The sequence below is a fragment of the Zonotrichia albicollis genome, chromosome 4 (genome assembly GCF_047830755.1).
Source record: "Zonotrichia albicollis isolate bZonAlb1 chromosome 4, bZonAlb1.hap1, whole genome shotgun sequence".
Lineage (NCBI taxonomy): Eukaryota > Metazoa > Chordata > Aves > Passeriformes > Passerellidae > Zonotrichia > Zonotrichia albicollis.
Window position 1 is genome coordinate 57766231 of NC_133822.1, and position 26514 is coordinate 57792744.

At 42.7% G+C, this 26514-nt stretch overlaps 1 protein-coding gene across 1 annotated transcript; it reads left to right on the forward strand.

Annotated features, from left to right (window-relative positions):
* The first annotated feature begins 13097 nt into the window (after positions 1-13097).
* IFRD1 (interferon related developmental regulator 1) lies at positions 13098-24641 on the forward strand. Its single transcript, XM_074539902.1, has 12 exons — positions 13098-13429; positions 15145-15249; positions 16222-16303; positions 16720-16844; positions 17144-17301; positions 18612-18662; positions 18757-18935; positions 19037-19145; positions 21140-21274; positions 22003-22131; positions 23113-23208; positions 23963-24641. Exons 1-12 carry the CDS (start codon positions 13384-13386, stop codon positions 24050-24052), a joined length of 1305 nt encoding a protein of 434 aa, XP_074396003.1. The 5' UTR covers positions 13098-13383; the 3' UTR covers positions 24053-24641.
* Positions 24642-26514: the final 1873 nt, after the last annotated feature.

Genomic DNA, 26514 nt, shown 5'->3' on the forward strand with positions numbered 1-26514 from the left:
GCAGCCTGCTGCAGCCGGCGCCTCTGGCCTCACTCGGCTGCTTCAAACACGGGGAGTACTGACCCATCCCCGCACTGTAGGGCACTGTAGATTTACTCTCTTTTATACACCATACACATATCACCTGCACGATCACAAACACAGTGCACTGGCCACACACATTAACCATACAGCAACACAGTGTCCGGACACCACTCACACACGCACAAACAGAAGAAACATACGCGAATTCAGCTCTGCCCTATCAGAATCTGAATTCTAATACACGCATACACGGGTTCACCCAGCTTACCCCCGGAGCCGCTGGCAGTCCTGCTCTATCAGGACGACGAGGCGACGAACCCCGTCTCTAATACAGCCGCTCTATCAGCTGCAGCCAGCTTACCCCGGAGCCGCTGGCAGTCCTGCTCTATCAGGACGATGGAACGAACCCCGTCTCTAATACAGCCGCTCTATCGGCTGATCCCAGACGTCTCTGGGTCGTTAATTCCCTTGTTCTTTCCTTGTTCTTCCCCCCCCTGGGGCCCCATACATACCGTATTCTCCTCCGCAGGCCAGCGGGTCGTTGTCTGTCCTCGCAGGTGGCAAGTTGAGACAAGCGGAGCCCCACCAGGAAAAAATCCTGGGGCGCGCCTTGGAGGTCCGTCTATCCCCCCTGCCCCCGCGGGGACAGAGAACTCCTGCCTTGGCTCGCCAAAATGTTTTGCGGAGAAAAGAAGAAACCTCACAACTTGTAAAAGTTGTAAAGCCCGGTATGCTTTTATTACGACGCGCGCCGGACGCAAGACTCCCCAAAAGGGCATGCGTGCCCCTGGAGACTCCGAGTCCCCTTTTTATCCCCCCTTCCAAATGCATATGCATACAGTTTCAAATTAAGTTCATACATATTCATTCCACATGACATTTAGCACTAATTCTTCTTTATCAAAGGAATTCCTAAGTCGGGGGCAGATTGACCTCGTGGTTTTTCTGTTTTTCTTTCTCTGTCTCCTTGCTGTCTCTGGAACGCGGCCTCTCCTTCAGCTTTAGCTCCACAGACCCTTCACCTCTCCTAGACACTTTACCTACTTCAGGATGGATATTCTGTCTCACTTTATTGCAAGAAAATCTCACTTATACTGCTCAGAGATGGCCCCTGTGCAACCAAGGTCAGTGATTATTCTGATCTAAAGCAAAACTGTCTAAAAGAAATGCAGATCAAAACAAGCCTCCTTTAGTTATATAAAAACCTGTAATTATGAGGTTAGTTGATTTTCAGAACAGAAGATCACAACCTCTGGGTTTGTTCATAGTTGAATATACTATGTGACTAAGAGCACATGAGGAACGTGGACTTTTGCACCTCTAATTGTTCCTGTGGTTAGTTTGTATGAGAAGCACCCTTTCTTAAACCACCTCAATTGCAATTATGTCCTATTACTACCCGTGTTAAAAATTTTACTACAAGCTACAGTGAGTATTCACTGTACGTGGGTCTATAATACTGTGTTTCTCTTCCTTATTTCTAGCTCCTCAATTGCATCAAAAGGCAACATGATTTATATTTTCAGCATGTTATCCTACAGGTTTTAGATGCTTTTATTTAAAAAATGGAAGGGAAGGTACATGTAGCATTACTGGTATGTTGTTGATCTATAGGATAGGCCTCATTCCTCCAGCCCTAATTACATAACACATAAATAAACTAGTAAGATTTAAAAATATTTAATAATTCTAGGTACAATTATAAATAGAAAAATTCTGTGATACAGGAAGAAGAAAACAGTGCCTAACTGCCTTCTGAGGAGATTTTCTCAATGCTGACCAAAAAGGCCTGGACCGATGTGGTATCCCAGAGAAGCATGGAGGTCCTGGACCATGAGGGGCCTGCTCTGGCTTTTTTGCTCCATTAGCTTCATCCTGCAGGAGGAGGAAAGGACCTCAGAGGCTTGTGAGCTCCACCCCTCTCCCTGCTTCAGTGTAGGTGCTGGCTGCCTTTAATAGTAGCAACACAGAGCATTTCTGTGAGCCTCCTTTAAAAATGAGATGCCTTCTGAGATGCCTGTATTCAGAAGCAGATTTATTATACAGACTGGAATAGTGATAGGCTGTCACCAGGAAAAGGGAGGTTTCTCTAAATTCAGTAGTGAAATCTAACAACAACAACAACAACACTACTAGCACCAACCCAAAAAAAACACATGAAAAACCCAACACAAATGACACAAATGGAAAACAGCCTGACAGCATGACCTTGTCCTGCCTTGTCACTTGATCAACTTTCATAACCACAGCAGTAATCTCTTACACAATACAGCACTACATTGTACTGTATTTTATCTTGCAATATCTTATCTTTCCCATTATAGCCTTGTCCATACTTTTTTCAGTCCTGACCCCGTTGTCTCTGTCCTAGAAATAGCAGGGAGAGCAGTGGAGTAGAGCTGCTAGATGTAAGGACACCCCTTACCAGGCCTGATCCTGACCCTGTCACACAGGCAGGCTGATGTCCCAGCCTGGCCTTAGGCTGTCCCCATCCCCATGGACGTGCCTGATGGCTGGGAGTAGGGCTGCCAAAAGGGAGTCCAGATCTGAACAGGGCTTTAGTGCTGATCTTTTGGAGATGAGGATGTGGGTTTTAATGACATTACTGGCAGGTGTGGTGAGCTGTTGGCATCAGTCTGACGGGTTTAGGGTGCTGACCTCAAGGCAGAGGAATGTTGCTGGCCCTACTCACTGTGATTACCACCTCAACCAGGCAGCTCACAAGGCACTCATCTCTGGATATTTCCACTGTGTCTCTGCTACACTATTCATGGCACTGGGCATTTTGAACCCCCTCAGGGATGGGGGTACAATCCCTCCATGCTGCTGCCTGCAGGGACACTCATCAGAGGTGATGGTGTGGAGACCACAAGGCAATCTCTGAGTCTGCAGGCACATTGTCTGTTTGGGAGATGCCACATCCATGTTCCTCAGTGTGTGATGAGGGTCCAGCAGGCTCTGTGTGCAGTCTTTTTCTCTCTTATATGAGGAAGCAAGCTGCTGGAGGCAGAAGATCTCACCCATGTGGAGTACACGTGTGCAAATACTCAATATGAAACTGATTTTCTTATCTCTTTTTTTTTAAAACAAAGTTTCCTCTTTCTGTTTCTGTCTTAAGGTTCTTTTGCTGTGAATAATCAGGAAGACAGTATGTTTTTTACCCATAGACCTGAAATTAAATTCAGTATTTCTGACAGCAAATACACGTGTATCCTCCAAAAGTTTCTCTTGGAGATGGATATTTACACAAAACTTCTCATGATAAAATTTTGTTTTTCTTAAGCAACCTAAATAAAAAAATCGCTCATATGCCATAGAAAAACATTGAAAGAATGGGGACATCAGGTGCCCTAAGAGTTTGTTCTTCTGTGTCCTCAGGTCTGAAAAATGCTTCAGAGTAGATGAGATCTGTGTGGCAGATAGGCACATCAGTACAGTGGGCATGCTGAGCATGGACCCACACCAAGGTGACAAAGCTGGGACATGTGGCATAGGCAACTGACGTGGCAAAAGCATTGTGGCTTGTCACGTGGCACTGCGTAGCTGGTTGTGAAAGACACTGTTTAAACAAACTGTTGTGTACATTTCCATATCAGTACCTGTCTGTCCAGATTCTTAATTTTAAAATGCAGCTCTTAAGCACATTTGAATGAGTCATTATTTTTGGCCAGCATTGACGGTAACTGGGAAATCTAAACATTCTTGCACTGTACATCCCCTGCACTCCATAGACTGCACAGTAGTTTTTCATATGGGTTGCATCCTATTTCTGCTCTTTTCTCTATTTGCATCTGAGAGCATTCTTTTTTGCAAAGAGCTCTCCAACTCCTGCTGGATACATACTTTCCTCCTCTTGGTGTAAAAGCTCTTCTGTATAGCTCCTCTTTGAGCAAATGGTGACTACTTAGCATTGGCAATTTGGTTCTTTTAATTTTATACATCAGTGTTTGAAATGGCAATGCAGCTTTTGAGTCCTCACCTTTGGGAGATGAAGCCAGGGCCCTCAAAAATCCTTCATAGTCATGCCTGCTTATTTATGTTTGCCTGTAATAGGGTCATTGTACAACTTGGCGTTCAATAATTTACAGAGTATTGAAAGAATATCACAGACATCCTTGGGCAGGAATTGCCTGGTTCTGAGACCAGTCAACCAGAAAGCAGCAGTTGGAGCCTCTAGTTTGCATTTTAGCACTTCCAACAGTAGCTGGAATAGCCCACCTCTGAGAAAATAAATTGATGAAATCATTGAGAATATATCAATCTTCCCAGTTTAAGTTCCAAATATTCAAATAATTCTGTGAAAGAGAAGGGGAGCAGGATGAAAGAAAGGAGACTCATGGTGGCCATCCTGAGGGAAGAGGATACAAGGGACACTGAATCACTAGAGGAAGGAAAAGTGCACCCAGATGCATGAGGGATACAAGGCCTGGAGGGAGGGAGAGCTTGGATACAGTGAATAGAGAGATGAGAAGGGAGTTACAGAGTCATCCTGTGGGGAAGAGAAAGACAGGAATGCAGAAGTATATGGGAGGTGCCAGGATTTTGAACTTGAGGTAACCATAAGGCATACAGCCTGGTACTTCCATGCTTTGACTTTGGTAGAACAAAAGCCATGTAGCTACCATCTCTTTTGATACCACAGAAAAAGACCAGCTCTCCCTTCCTTGGAAATGACCCTTGACAAGTCTCTCCCTATCTTGCTTAATCAGCACTCTGTAAGCCAGCAGCGGACTCCAACAATGAACCACTCTTCATATATTCAATTTTCAGTGCAAAGAGAAGCATCAAGTCTGCATATCATTCAGAGTGTGGAACATAAGCTTCAGCAGGTCCCCACAGCTTTAGTGTGACTTGCAGTGAGAAATCACCTTTCATATATGCAGCAATTAAATAATCTTTCAAACAAGCAGCAGTTGCCAATGATGGAATGAAAAAAGAACTGCAGTTACATGGTAGATGGTAACAGCCTTATTGTTACATTTCCCTCCATTTCAAGAACAGAAATATGATTAAGAAACAACACCTTTCAATACTCACTATTTGAGCAGCATGGCAAATGTATAAGCAACAAGTGGGTGACTATGCAACTATGCAAAAATGTGGACTTCTGACAGGAATTTCTTGCTCTTCAGGGGAAGCACCCTAATGCTGCCACTAATTACCAGGACACCAGAAACAAGGGGTTGTTAATGGAACTTAAAATTGCCATGTAAATTGGAAGGTGGTACCTTTCTAAAGGAGCTTTTAAATACTGCCTAGGAAGATTTGACTATGAAATCCAGGATGACAGAAATAAAGTAAGAATTAATAACCCATGGTGAAACATCACAGATTTCAGGATTTAAAAGCATTTCAGGTGTCAGCTAGGGTGATAATGAACTCTACATCATGGGGAGGGAGGAAGGAAATAGAATACAAATTTCAGACCTGTTTGAAATAAACATAATGGCAAACTATTTCAGACAGGGTACTTCCAATTGACAGAGATTTGAAAGCTATCAATGACACTTAGGAGAATTCATTTGGAATACTGGTCATCCATGTTCAAAAAAGAAGAATTGCCATGGGAACCAGTGCAGAAAGACTTCAGGACGAGTCAGGAGACAACAACAGCACCAAAGCCCAGATTCATGCTGCCCAACTTCAGGCACTTCACAAAAGACACAAAATTGGAGCACAGTCACCAGGGTCTCCTGTAGTCAATGGAAAGAGATGGTCACCTCCAGTCATTCAGCCTACCTAAATTCTGACTTGGCTTGTAAATTAGATGATTTATTTAAATTCTCTAACTACAAAGGAAGAATATTGCTCCAGGGAATGTGCATAGCACCCTGAAAAACAGAGGGTCAGAAAGCAACCAGCTGCTCACAGAAATGTAAACATCACAGAAGAGGTCAAGGTGAGGTTCAGCAGCAAGACAAACTGATATGTGCTAGGCACAAATTTTTCTGATAAATAGAAGGTTGATTTTTGGAAACAGCTTTCCATATGTAGATGGGGGAATAAAATACTTGCCTAGAATCAAAATGCAGCTGAATGTGTTCATTTAAGAGGTTCTATGGAGGACATACCTGAAAGAGCAAACATTTGGACTGGCAGATAGAAAAAGTTCCTGTCTCATCTGTTTTGCTATCCTGTTTTATTTGGACTTTTTGTCACTGAATACAAGTAGGACTAATCCTTTATGCTGGGATAAAAGGGACTTCTTGTAAAAATACATGTGTTTTGAAAAGGAATTATTGGAAGGTGTTGCTGCCTTGTCTTTCTCCATCTGCATCAAGGGGAAGGACAGAAAAATCTGTTTCCTGGGACCAGACCAAAACAAAAAACAACTACAGCTGAGCAACTGACCTACACTCAGCAAACTGAGCAAAATACTTTCTGCCCAATGCATGGGAGGTCAGCTCTCCTAAGTAATGGGCAAATGCATGGCAAGGTGCTGTTTGGAAGGAACAGAAATGCTATCAGCATGCTCCCAGGTGTCACTGGCATAGGCAGCATGTGCAGTAGGGTGTACAACTGATGGCAAGTTAGTATCTTTCCAGTTTATGGCTGTTGCAGCAATGGAAACTCATTGTCCATGGACCAGCTCCACACACAAGTGCTTGACCCCGCAGTTAAAGTGCCCCAGCAAACACAAACACGGAGTATTGATCACAGCTGTGTATTGCCAACAGGGTGGGAGAGCACAGCCAAGGGCCTGGCAAACAGAGAGAAGAGGACATGGGAATGAAAGCATAGAAGGATTTGGGCAGGAGCATTGGTAGAAATGAGACTGAAGCATTGTCTCCTGTTATTTGATTCTTCCTGGTTTCCAATGGAATGATGCTCTCTGCACATTGACAATTAACAATGTGGCAGAATCAGAGAAATATCAGATTCTCCTACACTCATATTGGCTAACCAGTTGGGTCAGCAGCATTGTAATGCAATAGTAATGTGTGCTAAAAGAAACAAGACGCACACCCCTGATTATTGTATTGCATGCTGCAGAACAGCTGAGTCACAGTCCCCTCATTCTGTGCAACCCTGGTATATTAAATAACTTGGAAGGATGAAAGTAATTTTGAAATTTATGTTTAAACCTCAGCCTGTATCTAAAACTACATATATATTTCATTTCAGAGTAGCAGAAGGTAGCTGGTTTTCCTGGGTAATTCTTAGCATGAATTTAGTGGTTGATATTAGGAAACAAAGTTTTGCAAAAGACAGAGAACCAAGTGAAGCAAGACACAAACTGACAACACACAAGGCCTTAAGAGTCGTGAAATACGCAACCTTACAACAGTTTTACAATAGCAATTGCATTCATTATTCAAAGTCACTTGTTTTTTACAGCTTGCCCCACAAGAAACAATAATCTAGAGACAAACATAGAGTAATGTATGTTTTCTGTTAAAAAACTGTGGTAATCCTTATTCCAACAAAATCTTATTAGCTATTGCAAAATGTTTGCAAGGGCTTTATGTTTGTCAGTCTTATGTTTCTTTTTCCATGGGGTCACAGTTACTCTGTAACACTGTTAAGGATAATGTTTGCAGTCAGTCGCTATTGGCAGTGACAGTCAAAGTTCAGGTAACCAAATTTAGACATGAAATTAATAACAGCATATGTACCAGAGAGCCTAAGTATGTATTGTTTCTTCATGACTTACTGGGAAAAATTCTTACTGAGGTCCAGAAAGCTTAACATGAATAAATCATATATACGGAGCCTCAGAAAATGGAGGTAAGTATCAGTATAACCTAGATAAAAAGAGACAAAATATCAGGATTAAGTAGGCAGCTAAAAACCCTCAGCCAGGAAAGAAAGGATAGTGTGCCACTGAGGATGTGCTCAGCTGTATAAATACCCAGTGTTTCATAAAGACTACACATACCCTATTGCAGAAATTGTTAAATTAAAAAGGATTGTAAATTTGAGTGCAATGTATCTCTAGCACCATACATATAGTATGAATAGTACCAAGGCTGTGGGGAGAGGATTTAATCTGTGACCACTAAGCACTTACCTGATTTGCAGAGTCATGCCTCTGTCTCAGCAGGCAGACTTTCTAAATCTATCTGCTCACCATAAATAACTGAACTTCATTCCTGACTGCCTTCTTTTCCCTTCAAAATGTCTTCAGTGTGTCCATACACACAGGGCTGCTGAAATTAGGGAAAAAAGTATGAGCTGATTTTGTGCCACTTTACCATCACAGCATATGTTGCAGTTAAGACAAGCACAATACACAGAGTGACACCATACAATTTCAGAAGGCTCTAAGCATCAGCCCATACAGAGCAACACCACTTCAGAAGGCTTCAAGCAGATGCCCTACTTGTTCTTTAGCCCAACATTTTATACTCTCATGTTCATGCACTGCACCTGTGTGCCCTCTGCTCCCTTTGGTGGTTGGTCAATGCCCTGGGCACTCCCTGGCTCATGGCTGTCAGTGCTGCTCACCTGCTTTTCACAGCTGTGCCCACTGGGGATGAGGCTCTGCTACAGCCCCACTCCCAATTACCACAAACTGTGTGCCTGCATCTTGCAGCTTTGGACTTCAGCCACCTATACACATCACGAGCTTCCCTCAGAGTCTGAAGTTAATCCATCAGCTAAGATCAAAACTCCCTCAGCAACTAATAATAGTAACTCTAGTAGCGAGCCTGCTGCCACATTTATTTTATTCTTGGGGTTCTTGGATGTGCTTGGACCACAACTGCTCAGGCTTCCAAATATAAGCAAGACAAGAGGTAAGTAATGTAAATCTGAAAGGACTTCCAACACAGGTGGTTTGCATTTTTTGCTACAGTGTAATACTCCTGAAGCATTATATCAGGAGCTGCTTAGCCCTCCAATATGTGTTCCAGCATTCAAAAGGAAAAAACCTGCACCTCTTGGCTACTGCTGCCCATTAAAAATTCACGTAACTTGCAATCCCTATCTCAGAAATAAGAGGAGTTCTGTGAGAATTGATCAGATACGTCTTGCATGTACACCTGGAAGTACATGCATTCATCTGAGCACCTTCCCAGTGAAGACCTGACCTGAGCTTTCCCTTCTAAGTCTTATTTTTTTCTCCTGAGACAATAGACTGAGCGCCCTACCCATGCAAAGGAAGTGAATGAGTTCCTTCTGCCTGCAGAGTCAAGTCAGCCCCCAAGCAAGCTTTCCACTGTAGCAACTGTAGCCAGAATTGAGGGGGCTGTGGCTGTAATTTATCATAGGCAATTTATTTTCAGCAGTGTGACTACATGTCAGTGCTGACAGCATTTGTAGCATTAAGTGTTCCAGAGAGAGGACCACAGCACTGCTTTGAGGCACACACTCTGAAGGCCTGTCAATCCTAGTAGGTCACTAAAACCACAGGCATTTTGCAATATTTGTTCACGGAATGCCTTAGCATGGCTCATTTTGCAGGTTTGGATGAGCTTGGGATCCTCTTCTGAATTCAAAGGCAGTCATGTCTTAAGGCCCAGCAGAAAGGAAAAAGGAAATTCAAAGAATTTTGTATGCCAAGATAACAGGAGCATTGCGTCAAAAGAGGAGGAAAATACACCCATATGAATCAAGGATCCCCTTGAATCATATGATTCCCTCAGTTCTGAATTCTTTACAACATTTAATAGTGTACAGAGAGTATGCCTGGCCATGCCTCCAGCTGGTCATAAATTATGATGGTTTACATGTCTTCAAAATAAACTCTGGCACACAAATACTAAGCCACATAAACTGAGTCAGTCACATATGTATGTCCCTCAGCTGGGGTGAAGTTCTTAATTAGACCTTTTCTTGGGGGCTTAGTCAGCATTAAGCTGCCTGGGCTCAAAGGTAGCTCTGTCGTGGTGCAGCTGAGTGACCTTGGATTAGAGTGCTGTGTGAAAAAGAGCTGTAAGAATTGATGGCCACCTACTTTGCTCAAGAGCTGTGCCTACATTGAAGCACTCTCCCTCAGTCCTTGCCTCAGCTGTGTTATAGGTATGACTGTGCCTGGCCACACACACTGATCCAGACCTTGACCCAACTGAGATGATCTAGGATCCCTCCCATCACTGCGGGCTTGTCTAATGATGACCAGACTGGTGGTGGGTTGGTCCTGGTTATTGTCACTGAACCTCATTCTGACCCTGACTCACTGGCTTGGCTTTTCTGGCTTGACCTCAGATCTCCTTGTCACTGAGTTCACTGGATGGTTACTGGTGATCTGTACTCTTGGCTGAACTTCTAGCCACCACCAGAATTGCTTTGCTATTCTTGTTTGGGTGCTGTGGTACTTGCTAGTAAAGCCACTGTCATGCATGCCTTACTGTCACCCTCCACTCCCAGCTTGCCTTGCTACTCCATGAAACACTTTTCTCCAAAGGATGTCACCTCTCACCTACCACTGGTATCACTGGTGCCACTGGGACTGTGACACTCCTGACACCAGCAGCTCTAGCACAAGCCAGACAATAGGAACATGGATTGTAGACACCATGTGACTCTCCTTTTAGCCAGATTTTTGTTAGAAAGCTGCCTTGAGCCAGCCTACTGGCGCCATGCATTCCTGCCAATAGGATAAATCAGGAGAGTGGGCAAGAAGTCAGCAATCAAGACAAAGAGTCTGTTCTGTCACAGACAGACAGCAAAACTAAGCAGTGATACACAACTCCTCTTATGTTACCTCACTTAACTCTTAGTCAAATAATCAGGGAATCTCAGTAACTCGAAGACATCATATTTCAATAGCCCAAGCAAATGCAAAATGGCCACAAACCCAAAGGAGTCGCAAGTTGTCGCAAATTACCTTTTGTAATTTATTCTAGTTGTCTAAATCTGCAACAGCATTTCATATTTTAGCTGTTGATTTTCCCACCTCATCTGCAGCATTCTCTCCTCTTTCCAGGGCACAAGCTCCACCTCTCCTGGCAGGACCATCTTCAAGTATACAAGGGCTACAACACTTAACTCTTCCAACTCCACTGTGAGGTAGCACTGGTGTTGACCTGAGCTGCTACACAGACATGCACAGTTCGACACATTATTCAGACTGTCACACCTGCCAGGATTTCAGCATTAAATTAAATCCTTGCTGGCAGCCTCAGACAGCAGTTGTGAGACAGGGCTATAAGCTGAATGGCAGAAATTTCAATTCTGTTGAGGCCAGTCAGTCTGCACCCCAAATCAATCTACATATTACGAGAACATACAACATAGAGGAAATTGCCAGGACAGGGCAAGTGGTGTTGTCATCTCATAGCTCAAATACTCCCACCATACTTGCTTGGCCCCTATTGGGTGTTGTAGTGTGCCCAGTGCTGCTCCCTTGTTCTAATAATAATGCGTGGTGTACCCAAGAGCAGCTTTGCCTTCTGCATTTAATTGCTACTTCTTTGCCAGCTTACCTGGAAGGCTGTCCTTTGCTCTAACATTTCATCCTGAGGGAGAAAAACTAGTGCCCTTGAGACATTAAGGTGCTGTCCTGTACAGATGCAGTGCATACTGACGTCTGTGTCTGCTCTTCTTAAACAGGATGCTAAAAGATCTGACTTAAGCCTTTCCAGGGATTTGAACCTCCCACGCCCAGGGAATTGTTCACCAGGAGTCTCACACTGCACAGCGATGGAAAACATTGGGCTCAGGTACAGCCAGCTAGCATTTACTAGAAACAGACACTTCCAGCATTTTCTGACCCAGCATGCACAAATGGGTCACTAACTCCTTTGTTTTCCATGTGGCATATACAGGCAATTGTTATGGAAGTGTGCCTTTCTGGAAGTCAGTGTAAATACGTTTTGTACACAACAGAATTTAAACAATGTAATCACAACTGTGTCTTATGTAACCTTTCAGCAAGTTCTGCAAAACTGCCTTCCCTTCCTCAAACACTGCAGATCTGATATGTCCTATCAGTGAACACTTGCAAACATTCAGAGCTCAGAAACACAAACCAATCTCTGTTTGGTGGACAGCAAGGCCATTATATTCCGATTAATTAATTAATTAATTAATTTGATGTTCAGCAAAGAACATAAAAAAATTAATTTTGGATTAAAAAGCGTAACTCTCTACATTGGAAGATATAATTGACAAAACTCTTCTCTGCATTGGAAGAAGACCTGCTATGAAGGAATAAGGCATCTATCCAGCATATCTGTTTTTAAGTGAGAAACCACACCGTGGTTCTGGACTCCTCAGTACAAGAAAGACGAGGAGCTACTGCAGAGGGTCCAGCGGAGGCCCACAGAGACCATTTGGGGTGTGGAGCATCTCTTTTATGAGGAGAGACTGTAGCAGCTGGGCCTGTTTAGTCTAGAGACCACTGTGAGGGGATCGCACTAACACATGTCAGTATCTCAAAGGTGGGTGCCAAGAGCATTATGTCAAACTCTTTCCAGAGGTGCCTAGTGACAGGACGATGAGCAGTGACCATGCACCGACACACAAGAAGTTCCTCCTCAACACGAGGAAGAACTTTACAGTGGCAGAGCACTGGCACAGGCTGCCCAGGGAGGGAGACTGTGGATTCAAACCCCCCTGGACATGTTCCTGGGCCACCTGTTCCAGGTGACCCTGCCTTGGCAGGGGGTTGGACTGGAGGATCACCAGAGGTCCCTTCCAAACCAAACTGTTGTGTGATTCTGTGAACCCTTCCAGCATTCCCCGCCTAAACGGCGAGCAGCGCCGGCGGCGGCCCCGCACACCCACAGAGCTGCACACGGCCCAGCCGAGCCTGCCCTTCCCACAGCCAGCGGCGCACATGAAGCGGAGCCCGCCCGCACGGAGGGGCACGGAGGGACAGACACGGAGGGACACCAAGGCAGCGACCGACCCCAGCGCTCACGCTTTGTCCCCCGCCCCGCGCGGCCTCACGCGCTCCCAGCACCGCCCCTGGGCTGACGCCGGGGCCGCCGCTCCCGGCGTGCACCGCGGCGCCACGCGCGAGGCGCCGCTGACGTCCCAGCCCCGCCACTGGGCAGCGGCGCTCGCGCGTCACGAGCTCGCGCCGCTGCGTCAGCGGCCCACCGTCGCAACGCCCGGCCATTGGCTGCAACGGCGCGGAGCTCCGCCCCCGCAGCACGGTGGGACTATAAAAGCGGCTCCGGCGCCCCCTCCGCGCCTTTAGCCCCGGGTGTCTGAGAGGAGAAAGATGCATCGACTCCGCTCACGGGCCTCCACGGGGATTTCTGCCTTTGCCGCCAGTTCGCCCTCCGCCTGCTCTCGCCAATCACCCCCGCTGCCCCGGCCCGAGAAGTCAGCCTCGCAGAGGCGTTGGAGTAAAAAGCGCTCCTGCTCTTCTATCGGCTGATTGTCGCTGATTCCCGGGCGGGGGGGAGCAGGGAGACCGAGACCCGGAGAGGGGCCGCGGGAGCCGAGCCGAGCGCCGCTGCGACCATGCCCAAGCCTAAGAAGCGGGGGAGCAACCACCAGCGCGGAGCCGGTGAGTGCGGCCGGGCCGGCGGGAAGGGGTGCGCGGTGCAGACAGCGTTTCCCGTGGCCGCGGACACAGGGCCGCGCTGTCCGGCTGTGCCCCGCCTCCCCGCGGCGGTGGGTGGGCAGCAGGACGGGCGGGCGCGGCCGCGGGGCTCTCTCTGGCCGGGCCGGGGCCGGGCGGGTGACAGGAGCCGTCCCTGAAACCGCCACCTCACGCCGCTGCGCGCATGCGCCGGGGAGCCGGGGCCGGCGGGCGCGGCCGCGCTGGCGGCGGCGGGAGCGGCCCGGGGCAGCGGCGGCTCGGCCGTGGGTCCGCCGGCTGCGCCACCGGCAGCTGCTGCGCCTGGGTGCCGCCGTGTCGTGCCCGAAAGGCTGCTGTGTCATTATAGGAAAAAATCCTTTTTCTAGCCTAAAATAGGATATTATAAAATAAACAAATGCAGAATGTGCGTGTCTGACGTGTTCATGCTTGGGGTAGAACGGAGGTTTTGTGGGTTGGTGAGAAATTGCCCTTCAAGCTAGTGTAGCTGTGTGCAGCGTTTGTTTCTAATGCCAATTTTCAGGAGGTGAGCAATTTATAGGGTGTTTCTGCAACTGCTCTTATTTTAGTTTGTGAGGGGCTTGTTGTTCTTGCCCCTTCTGTTGAATTCCTGTTTGATAGCAGCACGAAGGTGGGTGGCCATGTGAGAGCTATGGGCCTCCAAGTTTGTTCGCTCGTGCATTGTCTGGTGGGGTTTTTTTGGGTTGTGGTTAATGATACAAGTGGATACAGCTAAAAGTAGCAAAACTTCCGGAGTGTGACTAACTTAATTGGAAAACATTTGGGCGCTGATCCAGCTGAAAGGTGATTCTGCCTAGATAAAAATAGTTTTTTGGGGTCTTGGTAGTCAGGGAGCCTGCTTGAAGCTGGTAAGCCCTGTGTGCAGCCTTCTAAATAATTTAGGAAGAAAAAAATTGCTGAAAGAACAGAATTTAGGGTTGTGTAAATGATGCTTTGGGAACTGTTGGAGAAGTATGCCTGGCCTGTTACTTCTGGAGTTACTTCTCCCCTACTGTTGGAGAAGTAACAGATATGAAAAGAGAGGTGAACAGTGGTAAAAAGACTACTTTCATCAAAAAGTCTGAAAGCTGCTGCACCAAGGCCTTCTTTGTCCTGAGAGGGAAAAACTTCTATCCCCCTTTGAAGCATTTGAGGTACTTGTAATTCAGTAATAAAAGGGTTAGACATAGCTAATCCTGCACATACTCCACCTAATCCTATATATCCTGCATTGGACTGGGTAATATATGTTTGCCCAAAGGTTTGACTTACACTGTCTTGAAGTTCCTCAAAATTAAAAAATAAAGACTGCATGGCAGCTTTTTTAGAGAACTCATTCTAACAGTTAAATTAATGCATTTTTAAAACATAGTCACAGAAAACTGCATTAACATGAAGTTGTAGAAGTTTCCAGTAGGAATACATCCAATTTCTAGGGTTGGAATTGGACCAGTACTAGGTGAGCCCTTCCTTGCTGCTCACAAATGATCTTCCAGAACAGAGCTGACAAAGTCTTCAGAGTAGGTGGGAGTAAAGGAACCAGCAGATGGAAATGTTCTTTCTGTGGCTGGGTCAGGGAAAGCAAATCTGCTCTGAGAGGGATCAGTTCTACTTTTGGTGCTCAGATGTTCCTTTTTTGTATGAGAGAACTGACCAAACTATTGTATTCATCTTTTCTTAAGGTGGTCAGCCCAGAAACGTGCAGCCTTTTAGTGATGAAGATGCTTCAATTGAAACCATGAGCCACTGCAGTGGCTTCAGTGATCCTGCTAGCTTCACTGAGGATGGTAAATTCTTTTATTTATATCTGTTCATCTTTTAAAAACATAAAACCTGAGCTGATTGAGTAGTTTTAAGTAGAAGACTGTAAGTAGCAATAATGAAATAATGACATTATATTAATACTGTGATGGCTAATCCAGTGGCCATTTTGTTTGTTTGGTTTATATATATATATATGAATATATACTCCAGGTTCCATGAGCCTTGTGAAACTATCAGGCTCTATTCTACTAGAATAGAATATAGATATAGAGACACTAAGATGTAGAGTGCTGCTATAGAGACAATAAAAATTTTAAGATGAGTTGTATGACATGGATTTTCATAAGAGGTAGTTGAAGCAGTAAGAACTGCAGAAGAGTTTAAGATGGGAAGAGTCACATTTACCTGTTTTGAGCTAGATTTGTGCTTTGTCTCCTTTACCATCTTTGCAACCTGGACTACTGTAATACCATTTGTTGAGAGGAGGGGACCTGAAAGCCTGAAGCAGGGGGGTAAGCAGAGAGCCATCTTTGGGTACATGCTGCTCTTAACTGAGCTCCTGTTGCAGAGGTGTCTGAATTGATGCTGTGTGGCACAGGCTGCTTTGACTCCCTGCGTCAGCTGTGAGCACCTTACAGTACTCCAGGGCTAGATGTAGTGGACTGGATGGCAGTGTGTTGACAGGATTGGCTGATGGTCATCAGATGGAGAAAATTTATGTAAGACTTGATTCGCTCCCTCATTCATTCTTGGCATGTGTAAGCAGCAGATCTAGGAGCAGCACAAATGTATCAATAGGCCAGTTTTTATGGGAGTATTTTAGGGCATAGTCTGATGTAGTAGGTTTAATACCGTTACGCTGCTGTGATACTGAACAATTCTGAAGGTGTTGTCTATATTAGACTGCTTCCTTATTAATGTTAAAAGCATTGTTGGAACTACTGTCTGCTAATGAAATGTGTATCAGTGCGACTAAATTATTTCTTCTGGATTAGGGCCCGAAGTTGACGAAGAAGCTACTCAAGAAGACTTGGAATACAAGTTGAAGGGATTTATTGATCTTACATTGGACAAGAGGTATAGTCTGCTTTGAAGAAACACATTCATACATTGTTTTCTTGCTTGATTTAATAAGGAAAATACACATCAAATCTTCTATAAATTGCTGAGATTTTTATTCTGGGGAGGACTTCTGGATCTAAAAAAACCCTTTTTTGTTATACTGATTTTTTAGGATGGGTTAGACTTTCCTTTCCTAATATATTGAAGTACAGTGACTTTCTTTCTGTCCAGCAATACTGCTGTGAACTATGTCTCCAAACAAAATTTTGCTGTCCGTGAGTAAGAAGGCAATTCAGAGCATTTCATTTCTTCATAGTACTTCTGTGGATTACTCTTACTACTGGGTGTAGGCAAATATAAATCACCATAAAGCAAGGGTGGGGTTTAGCTGATATGTGCTGATTTCAGGTCTTCCTTTTCTCTTCTAACAGTGCAAAGACAAGACAAGCTGCCCTTGAAAGTCTGAAAAGTGCATTTTCTTCTAAAATACTATATGAATTTATCATGGAGAGGAGAATGACCCTAACTGATAGCATTGAGCGCTGCATAAAGAAAGGTAATTAACATGTAAGCTATTAGAAAGCAATAATCCCTATGAAATAGCACATTGTTTAAAAGAAATTAAGGTTGTGAATGTTCTCTAGAACTTTACAGAGTGCTTAATAATTTAGGTAACATTACTTTGTAAATGCAGGTGTCACACTTTAACTGTCCTAGAAAATTAACTGAAATTATCTTCTATCTCTTGGTTTCTGAATTTCCACTTACATGCTTTCAGACTATTATCTTTAAAAGATTAAAGGAAGCAGGCAGGGCAAGAGGTGATTGCTCATCACTGTGTTAATTAATCCCTAGGTAAGAGCGATGAACAGTGTGCAGCTGCTGGGCTGGCTTGTCTTCTGTGTGTGCAGATGGGGTCAGGAATCGAAAGCGAGGAGATTTTTAAGACCCTTGGTCCAGTTCTGAAGAAGATTGTCTGTGATGGAACAGCCAGTATCCAGGCCAGACAGGCTGTAAGTATGACATGTTTATTTGCCAGCCAGGGACAGAGGGCTGCTTCTGGCCAGCTCACTCTTGTGTAATCCAGGACGAAAGGTTACCACACTAGTGTGTGCTCAGAATGTTGACATACACCCTCAGTGATGCATAGCAGTTTTCACTGGCTTAAAAGTTCCACCTGAAAGTGGAACATGATTCTCTTCTTCAGCTGTTACATGTACTGCTTTGTCAAGTGTCTGAACTCACTGTATTGCAGCTTTCTTACTTCTGGGGACTGATGTTGGGGTCCTAGAAAACATTTTCCTACAGAGTGATATGTCCTTCCTGTATTAATTTTATTTTATTCTTGAAATTTAATTTTATTCTTAAACAGCACAGGAACGTTACTTAAGCATTTACATTTATTTTTGGTAAAATCACATATAGCACATCTGGAAACTACATAAACAATACAGCCATTCTACCAAATGTATGTTTAAGTTACTTTTGCCTGGTCATCTCATCTATACATCAGCCGTATACATGAAATAGTGAGGAAAGATTGTCCAAAGCACTTGCCAGAAGTTTTACTTTTGCTTAAACTTCAGAGATTCAGCTAACATTTTCCAGCTTTCCTTCATCATTATGTGGCTGGCTACTCCTAGTCAAGCTATGGCACAACAAATACTGTCAGCTGCAAAAAGGAGGTAGTATTAGTTCAACAATAGTTATTTCTACAAACAAAAGCTACTAAAGTTTGTCCTGTTCAAATGTAGCTTTGAGTCCTGTGTGGTTGGTGCAAACATTACTTTCAAATGGTTTCCTCTTTATTCTTTGTAAGAGAAACTGGACTAGAATATAGGGCATAGGAAACAGATCTGCAGGAGAAGTTGAAAAGTTCCAGGAAAGGCTTTTCAAGGGCAGAGTTTCCATGCTTTTTAATTGAAATAGAGGTCAGAAGGAGAAACTATTTCCCACAGCTGTTAATAAATAACATATAATTATCAGCAGAGTTTCTGCTTGTAAATCCTAGTGAGATTTAAAATCGTTGGGTGAAAACAATGCCACATGGAGCTTTTTCAAGGGCTTTCTAAGCTATTTAAAAATAATAATACATGGAAAGTGAAGGCTTGTGAGTAGCAAATGCTGTAAAATCATCCTGAGAGTAGATGGGAATTGGCAGCTAAGTATTACAAAGAAGATGAATTAAGGATTGGGGACTTGTAGACTGTTCAGGTTTTTATCTCAAGTTTCTGTTGCTCCAGATGTTAAATTTCAAAGGTTCCAACTTTGAAACTGTAATATTATTGTCAAATACTGACACGTTTTTTTCTTTTGTGTCCAGTGTGCAACCTGCTTAGGGATTTGCTGTTTCATCGTGACCGATGACATTACGGTGAGGATGATTGATACCTTTCAAATGTAATAAACTGACAGGATGAAAATGTGTGACTCCTAAACCACTTCCATGGTATTTTTCACTTGTACAGGAGCTGTACTCTACTATGGAATGCCTGGAGAACATCTTCATGAAGGCCTATCAGCGGGATAGAGACACTAATGGTGTGTCAAGTACCCATAATACTGTGCTTCACGTCAGTGCTCTTTTGGCATGGACATTGTTGTTGACCATTTGTCCAATGAATGAAGTGAAGAAGAAAATTGAAATGTGAGTATCTTTCTTGGAAAGCAGAATTTGTAATGACTCTGTATGCAATGAAACAGTGTCAGTAAAATTTAGGTCTTAATGGACTATGATTTACTCCTTAGGCACTTGCATAAACTTCCAAGCCTGCTGTCTTGTGATGATCTCAACATGAGAATAGCTGCTGGAGAAACACTAGCACTTCTGTTTGAACTGGCACGTGAAACAGATGCTGTAAGTAGATGTCTGCAGCTAAACCTTCTTTCATTGGGATAATGATGAGACAAATTACTTAAACCTGTGTTGCACTCCACCCTGGATCTCAACAAGTAGCAAATAATTCCGTGGTTTATGTTCCTTCTAGTGAGTCTGCCCTAGTCTCAGTGGGTACAGCAATAATTCATAGCTATCATTTTTTACACTTCATTTCTATATTGCAAAACAGGGCCAATATAACAAAATGCATCAAATGCTACTTAATAGCAGCTAGAAATATGGAATGCAAGATTTAAATCTAATTCCAACACCTGCTTTTAAAATTAAATTTTAAAAAGACACCTCTAGAGAGATTCCAGAATGAAACAGTATTGTTTGCTGTAGTGGGATCACTCATCAGATGCTTATGCAGACAAGTTTGAGTAATTCACAGCCTGCACAATTCTAGTCTCAGCCAAAATCTATCATCAGGTAGAAAACACGTTCACTTTAAGTATTGTTTTTTCAGTATTTTTACGTAGGTAACTTGAGAAGAATAACTGGTATTGCATGATGGTTTTGCAGCATGACTATTTTAGTGAGTTAAGAACTAGGCAGTCATTTTAAGGGGGAGGTTTTTAAAGAATTGGCACAAATTTCACACAGATATCAGTAATACTTCATTTGGTGAGATTTCTTGGAGTTTGCTTTTGACTTTGGTTAGGTGCAAACTGCTCAATATTAGCTTTCCACAGCTAAAGTTGCATTTATGTTCTTCAATATGCCTTATTAATTGTCAGACTTTTTTCTTGACAGCACTGAAGGAAACAGCCTCCCTCTGCTTACGCATGGCACAGTTTGGGAGAGTTGCCTGAAGGGCTCCCAACTCAATCAAGGCTGCTGCGCTTTGCCAGAATGCTGCCTAAAGTGAAAGGATAACTCCACTTAAGTCAGGAATCATGACACACTAGCACAGCATAATATGAAACAATGTTAAGGCTTCTGTATAATGCAAGCAGTGTGGATTTGAGTCTCTTGGCTATGGAAGTCAACTTTGAAAGGAAAAAAAGTAAATGGAAAGCAAAACTTGATCCTTTATTGGTCAAGCTGACTGCAAGTAATTAGAATCTTAAAATATGTTGACTAATGAGACTTCACTACAATATCTGCTGTTGCATTGAGGAAATGCCCCTTTAATCATTACAGATTATTCTCACTGAATCCTTAACAATCAGTGCAGATTAAAAATACTTGATGTATTTGCCCTTGACCAGTTCCTTTCAGAAAGCTTGCAGTAAGCTCACTCTAGTCACTTGATATGACAAAACATTCAGATAAAAAAAAAAACCTACAAGCCACAAAAACTTGTTTTTACGTAAGTTTGCATGCATTCTTACTAGTCCAGGTGAACTACTGCTGAATTAAGTGCAGTGGAGAAAATATTTCTATATATGTAAAGCACATATTAATTAATTAAAGTGAATAACACAAAGCTGTTTATTACAGTATACTTCAAGTGTTTTGTTAAGCATTAAAAAAAAGCTTCCTAATTTCCCATTTCATACAAGACTTATAGCTAAATATTCCATACTCTCAGTCTAGTGGTGTCTCACAGTTTGCCTCCAGCAGCAGGAATTTTGTGATAACAACATGAAAGTACCCTGAGCTTGTTGGCAGGAGTGGTTCAGCAGATCTGTTTAGCAGTTTGAGTCCCTTGGAATTACTGGAGTTAGAGTAGAACGGATTGGCAGGTGTATATGCACACTGATGGAGCTGTATGGGTCACATGGCTGACCAAACAGACTTTGTTAGTGCCCTTGCTGGTAAACTGGGTGCTGTGACTTTGTTCTTGCTGGTTTCAATGCTGCAGACGGAACTGCAGAAGCGCTCTGTGTCTTTTTAAATAAAGTAAGAGGTTGTAGAGATCTACACGCCCAAAATTTAAAGAGATCCATTTTCTTAGCTGTGGGGAAAAAGGTTAAGGCCATAAAATAAACTAAAATCTAAAAACCTTTTTTTTTCTGGTAACCTAGGATTTCTTTTATGAAGATATGGACCTTCTAACAGAGAAGCTAAGAGCTCTGGCTACTGATGGAAACAAGCACCGGGCCAAAGTGGATAAAAGAAAGCAGAGATCTGTCTTCAGAGACGTTCTTCGGGCTGTTGAGGTGATTCTTTTGTCTTAGTTACAATCTAGACCTTCAAAATATATAGTGTGCAATTCAGTGAAAACAATTTTATTATTAAACAGAATTACTGTTTCAGTGAAAGAAACAGAAAAAAGCTATTTCAAGTGAGAATTGGTAGTCAGATCACATATGTGGACTAGAACTTCTTTTTTTAGGAATGTTGATAAAAGACTGGGAATAGTTAAACATTGTGGAAGCTAAGGAGAAGGATTGGCATAATTTGAAGTCACCTCTGGGATTCTGCCTGTAGAAGGATCTGAGTCACCTATTAGCACTTGTTCCATTCCATTGTCCCATTCCATTGTCCCAAATACCTGTAAGGTAGAGACTAAATGAAGCTTATATTCTGACGTCAAGGTGACTTCTGTACTTGGAACTGGTTTTCCTGGCGATAAGTCCAATTCCTAAAGTAATTTTAAAGCTGAAAGTTCAATGTTTGTTTTTTAAAAACTTTGTAATCATGAAGAATATTAGCTTAAAGTTCTACATGAGATTTGACTGTAGGTGTGCATCTGCTTTATGAACAAATACAATCTTTAGCATATGTACACTGTATTACTTGGAAGGTTTTGATGTGCCAAATTTATCAGTCAGAATAAAGTTCACCAAGATGTATATGAAATAAAATTCCTAGTACATAAAATTCCTATTACAAAAGACTGTTTAAATTAAAATTATAGATGTTGTTTCCGTTGACTTTTGCATAGGAGCGTGACTTCCCTACAGAGATGGTGAAGTTTGGGCCTGAGCGCATGTATATTGACTGCTGGGTTAAAAAACAAACTTATGAGACCTTCAAGGAGGTTCTGGGCTCGGGGATGCAGTACCATTTGCAGGTGAGCTGATCTCTGACACTTGCTCAGACTGTGTTCCTCTGTGGCTGGCTTCTTTGATGGAATTTAGTCTGAATTACAAAATCCTGAGTAGAACTTAGTGATGAGCCTTGTATTTGAGGTGTTAAAGACAGCACTTAAAAAATTAATTACAGTGAGCTACAGCTGCCTGGATAAGCTGCTTCTGAGTTGTAGCTTAGGTGTGCTAACGTAGTAATCGAATTCTCCAAGAAGTAAGAGATTTAGGCTGAATGTGTTTTTTGCTTCAGGGTTTTTCCTGAATCCTTATGCTCTCTTTCAGCAGAGTGGTACAGTTGTCTGGCTGCTATAAAACTGCATGCCTCCACCCTTTCTGTTCAAACCTATAAAAGAAAGGGAAAGTTTTAGTCAAAAATAATGAACACAGCTTGCAGCCCAATGGTGACAGCATTCCAGAAGAGAAGGCGTAAATCTTTATCTCTGTTCTGGGAACTGCTTGTTTACTAGTCATCTGTTTACATATGTAACAGAAGCAGGAGCTGTCGTTTAGGAATATATGCTCCCAAATTGCTGTGATAATCATGGGGTTAAAATCTTCAGTCCTGTGTTAATGAATTTGTGTGTGACCGAGGCAGCTCAGACATCTAGCAGGTTTTTCAATTTTTTCAAGTACTACTTTCACAGACAGATACTTTAAAAATTGTGTGTTGTGAAACCATACAGGTCTGTTCAGCTGCCTGGTTTTGTGTAGAACAGAGGAGTGTCTCATTTTCTAGGACTAAAATATCAAAGGAGGCAGGAGGAGCTGTCTGTCTTTTCAAGGTGGCTGTTTTAGCTTTTCTCTGGTTGAAGGAGTAAGTGTTCTTGACTTAATTGCAAAAGATAGCAGCAATTTGACAGAAATCTTAGTATTTCTTACTGGAATACTTAATATTTTACAGTAGTCAACTTTAGAGACTTGATAATTAGAAGGGAAGCTAATCATTTGGTGTGTTTCTCGTTTAGTCAAATGACTTTCTTCGGAATGTGTTTGAGCTCGGTCCACCAGTAATGCTGGATGCTGCAACTCTTAAAACAATGAAGATATCCCGTTTTGAAAGGGTAGGTTATTGCACTGAAATGAATTTTCTTTACTTCCTACTCTAATTACTCCTGCACTTCAGAAGCTGTCATTGTTACACTGTAGTTCTAAGAGTGGCTCATATTGTCCTGAATGAAGCCCAGCCTTACTTTTATGCATCTATGGACCCTTACATTTTCCCCTGGGTATGTGTCTGCTTCTGTGTTTTCTCCAAGGGGTCTCGAGGTTGATGTGGTTGCTGATGAGTACTAGATTCATGCTCCACATATGTGAAACTTGGTCTCTTCTGAGAGATACATATTTTTTGGGGAGGGACCTACAGAAAGCTGTAGAAACTTGAGTTTTTATAAAGACAGTGTCCCAAACTCAGCAATGTGATATGGGCTCTAGGAGGTTAGCCTTGTTCTGTTGATAGTGAATGCATTTAACCTGCATATCGTTTGGGGAACGGTGCAGTCAACTTTAATCTGAGGGTAAATGTAACCTACATGATACCTGCTTGATGTTCAAGACTGACTGGCTTCCAGAACTACTCCTAGTTCAGCCTTCTTACACAGGCCAAGTTTCTTTTAAATATATCTGTCTATATATATGTATACACACACAGATGAGCCTTTGGTGCAAAGGTAACATATTACAAATTTCAGAAGGCCTACCAGTTAACTTCAAAGATTCATAAAAGAATATTTTCATTTGTTTTGTAACATGAAAAGTCTCTTAAAGGCATAAACCTTATGACAGTATGTAATTCTTTTTTCTTTTTTTGTTTTTTAGCACTTGTACAACTCTGCAGCATTCAAGGCTCGGACGAAGGCTAGAAGTAAATGTCGTGATAAAAGAGCAGATGTGGGGGAATTTTTTTAGATTCCCTTTTCAATGGGATTCAATTTTCATAATTCAAATAAATTTGTAACCTTTAAATGAATTTTTTAACTTCTGTAGTCAGTTTGCAGTTGTGCACGGGTTTGTTACATAGTCTGTAAATGTAATGCATGTTGTTGCTTAGTTTCATATACATTGTATATAGATTGATATAACATTGGTGCAGGGATATATTGTAATGCTCTGCATTAGCCCCCCACTAGCTCCAAAGTCAATTATGTTGTAACTGATACATTAAATGGGGTGGATAACTAGTCAAATGCTGTGTGTCAGATTGGATTCTTTATATAAAGGTAAAGTCATTGACTAAGTGCTCTAGTAAGAATATGAGAAGATGACCATGTTTGTGTGAAATTATTTTAGTAACTTTTTAAAACTCTCTAGTGGTAGACAGGCAAGAAATCCCTATGTAAGTATAACTTTATCCTGACAGAGACTATGAAGTTCAGTAACTTCCACTGACTGTCAAGTAGTGAATGACAAATACTTGCCTCCATGTAAAATAAAAGTAAGATTCTTGTGTTCTGAAATTGAATATTTAATTTTTGGAATAAAAATGTTTCTCACTGCCTGCTCTCTGTGTAAAAGCAATTACTCCATTAATGAAACACTGTAACATTGGCAAAACCTAAAGGTTGAAAGGGATGGGTTTGTTTATTTGCTGGTTCAAACATGTGCTTGGGTATTCTCAGTGTGTTAGTAGATGCTCTGTGCAAGTCACACTTACTATATTTCAAAGGGGTCTTATACTTGCGTGTGCTCTGCACAACCACCTAATCTTGATTTGCCATTGCTTCTCTAATGGTCAAATGTTTTCTAGTTTTGGTGCTGCAAAACATATTGTCCTTTATTTTAGAGGAACCATTCCAGCTTCCCCGTGTTCATCATGTTGAAAACTACTCTTCTAACCTAAATTTCTGGTTCTATAGGATTGAAATCTGCCAGTAGCTGAGAACTGACTTAGGAATAGTGGGGGGTGTTACATAATAAAGGCACTAAAATCTGGCTAGCTGGAGCTTCTGAACCTGAAGATCTGTAAAAGTGCTTGTTTAAATAAACATTCTTATAATATTTGTCACCAGATGAAGTAAACATTGCATTGAAAATAACACTGCCCTCTGGAAACTGTGGCCTGCTCTGATAAGGGAAAGTTGAGTTTGGGGTGGAGTGGTTGTGGTTTTTTTTTTTTTTTTTTTTTACCCTCCCAGTTTCTGATTACAGCTGAACCTATTCAAGAAGGTCAATGAATACTATACCTTCTACTTGAACCTGGTTTTTTTCCCCAAAAATCCACTATATAAGAACTTGTTTGGCTTGCAAAACTGATCACTTGGACTACACAAAACCTTGAACTGAAAACTGATGATGGAACATGTGTCATCCAAGCAGAGCAAAAACTGATTCTTGAATGAGGTGAAGCTGTGTGCCTGTGCTTGCCTGGCCAAAGACATTCCTTTTGAGCAAAACCATTCTCTTGAGCCTGTTGGTGTCTCCTGCAGCTGCTGCGTAGTCACATTTGGTGACCTTTGCCAGGCACTTTTGGTGGCTTCCTGTCCAGCGTTTGTGCAGCACCTCCTGTCAGGGGGCCAAGCAGGAGGTTGCCCTTTTCCTTGGTGCCCTGCAGCTGCCACGCATGTGCCTTCCAGTGCTGTTTGCAGAGCTGGCTCTTCTGCAGCACTGCAGACATCCCTTGGGTTTGCAGACCTTTTCAGCTGGAGAAGTCTGGGTCCTTGTCTTACAAGTATTTTGGTGTCAGGAGTTTTTGGGCATAGATGCCACACGGATTTTTTTTTTTTTTCTCCTGGCTTGCACATCCTTATTTGGAGGGAGGACTTCAGGAGACTCCTGCAGAAAGGGAGCGATTCTGAGCAATAGAACTTGTCAGCTTAGGGTGGGAAATACGAGTCGGGTGATTTATTCTCTTTTGTTTCCTGAGAGAGAAATATGTTTGTAGGCAGTTTAAAGAGTTCAAAATTTTAGACATGGGGGCAGCTTCAGAAAGGATTTGTGGTGTTGAGCTGCAGTCCCTCTGCCTGTTAGCTGCCTGTCAGTATGATGTGCTGTAACACTGCCATTTGCAATGTCAGCAAGAAAAAAGTGATCATATGTACTGTCAGCAAAGGAGCACTACTCACCACCAGTTCATCAGCATTTAATCTTTGAACAGCCAAGGATGCCAGACAAATTAGTCTACCACATAATACTGTCTCACTTGAATTCATGAAGTGTATGGGAGAAGGGGGAAAGACCCTGGTTTTTCTGGTCTATGACTTTAAAATACTCATGACTGCAATACTGTAGATATGACTCTTCTGCATAGCAAAGTGGTTACTCATAGCTACAGTGTTGTAGATATGACTCTTCTGCATAGCAAATGCAGTTTAGACAAGCACTAAAGCCAAGAGGTTTGGCACTAACCAAAACATTGGTGAAATACTGATCAT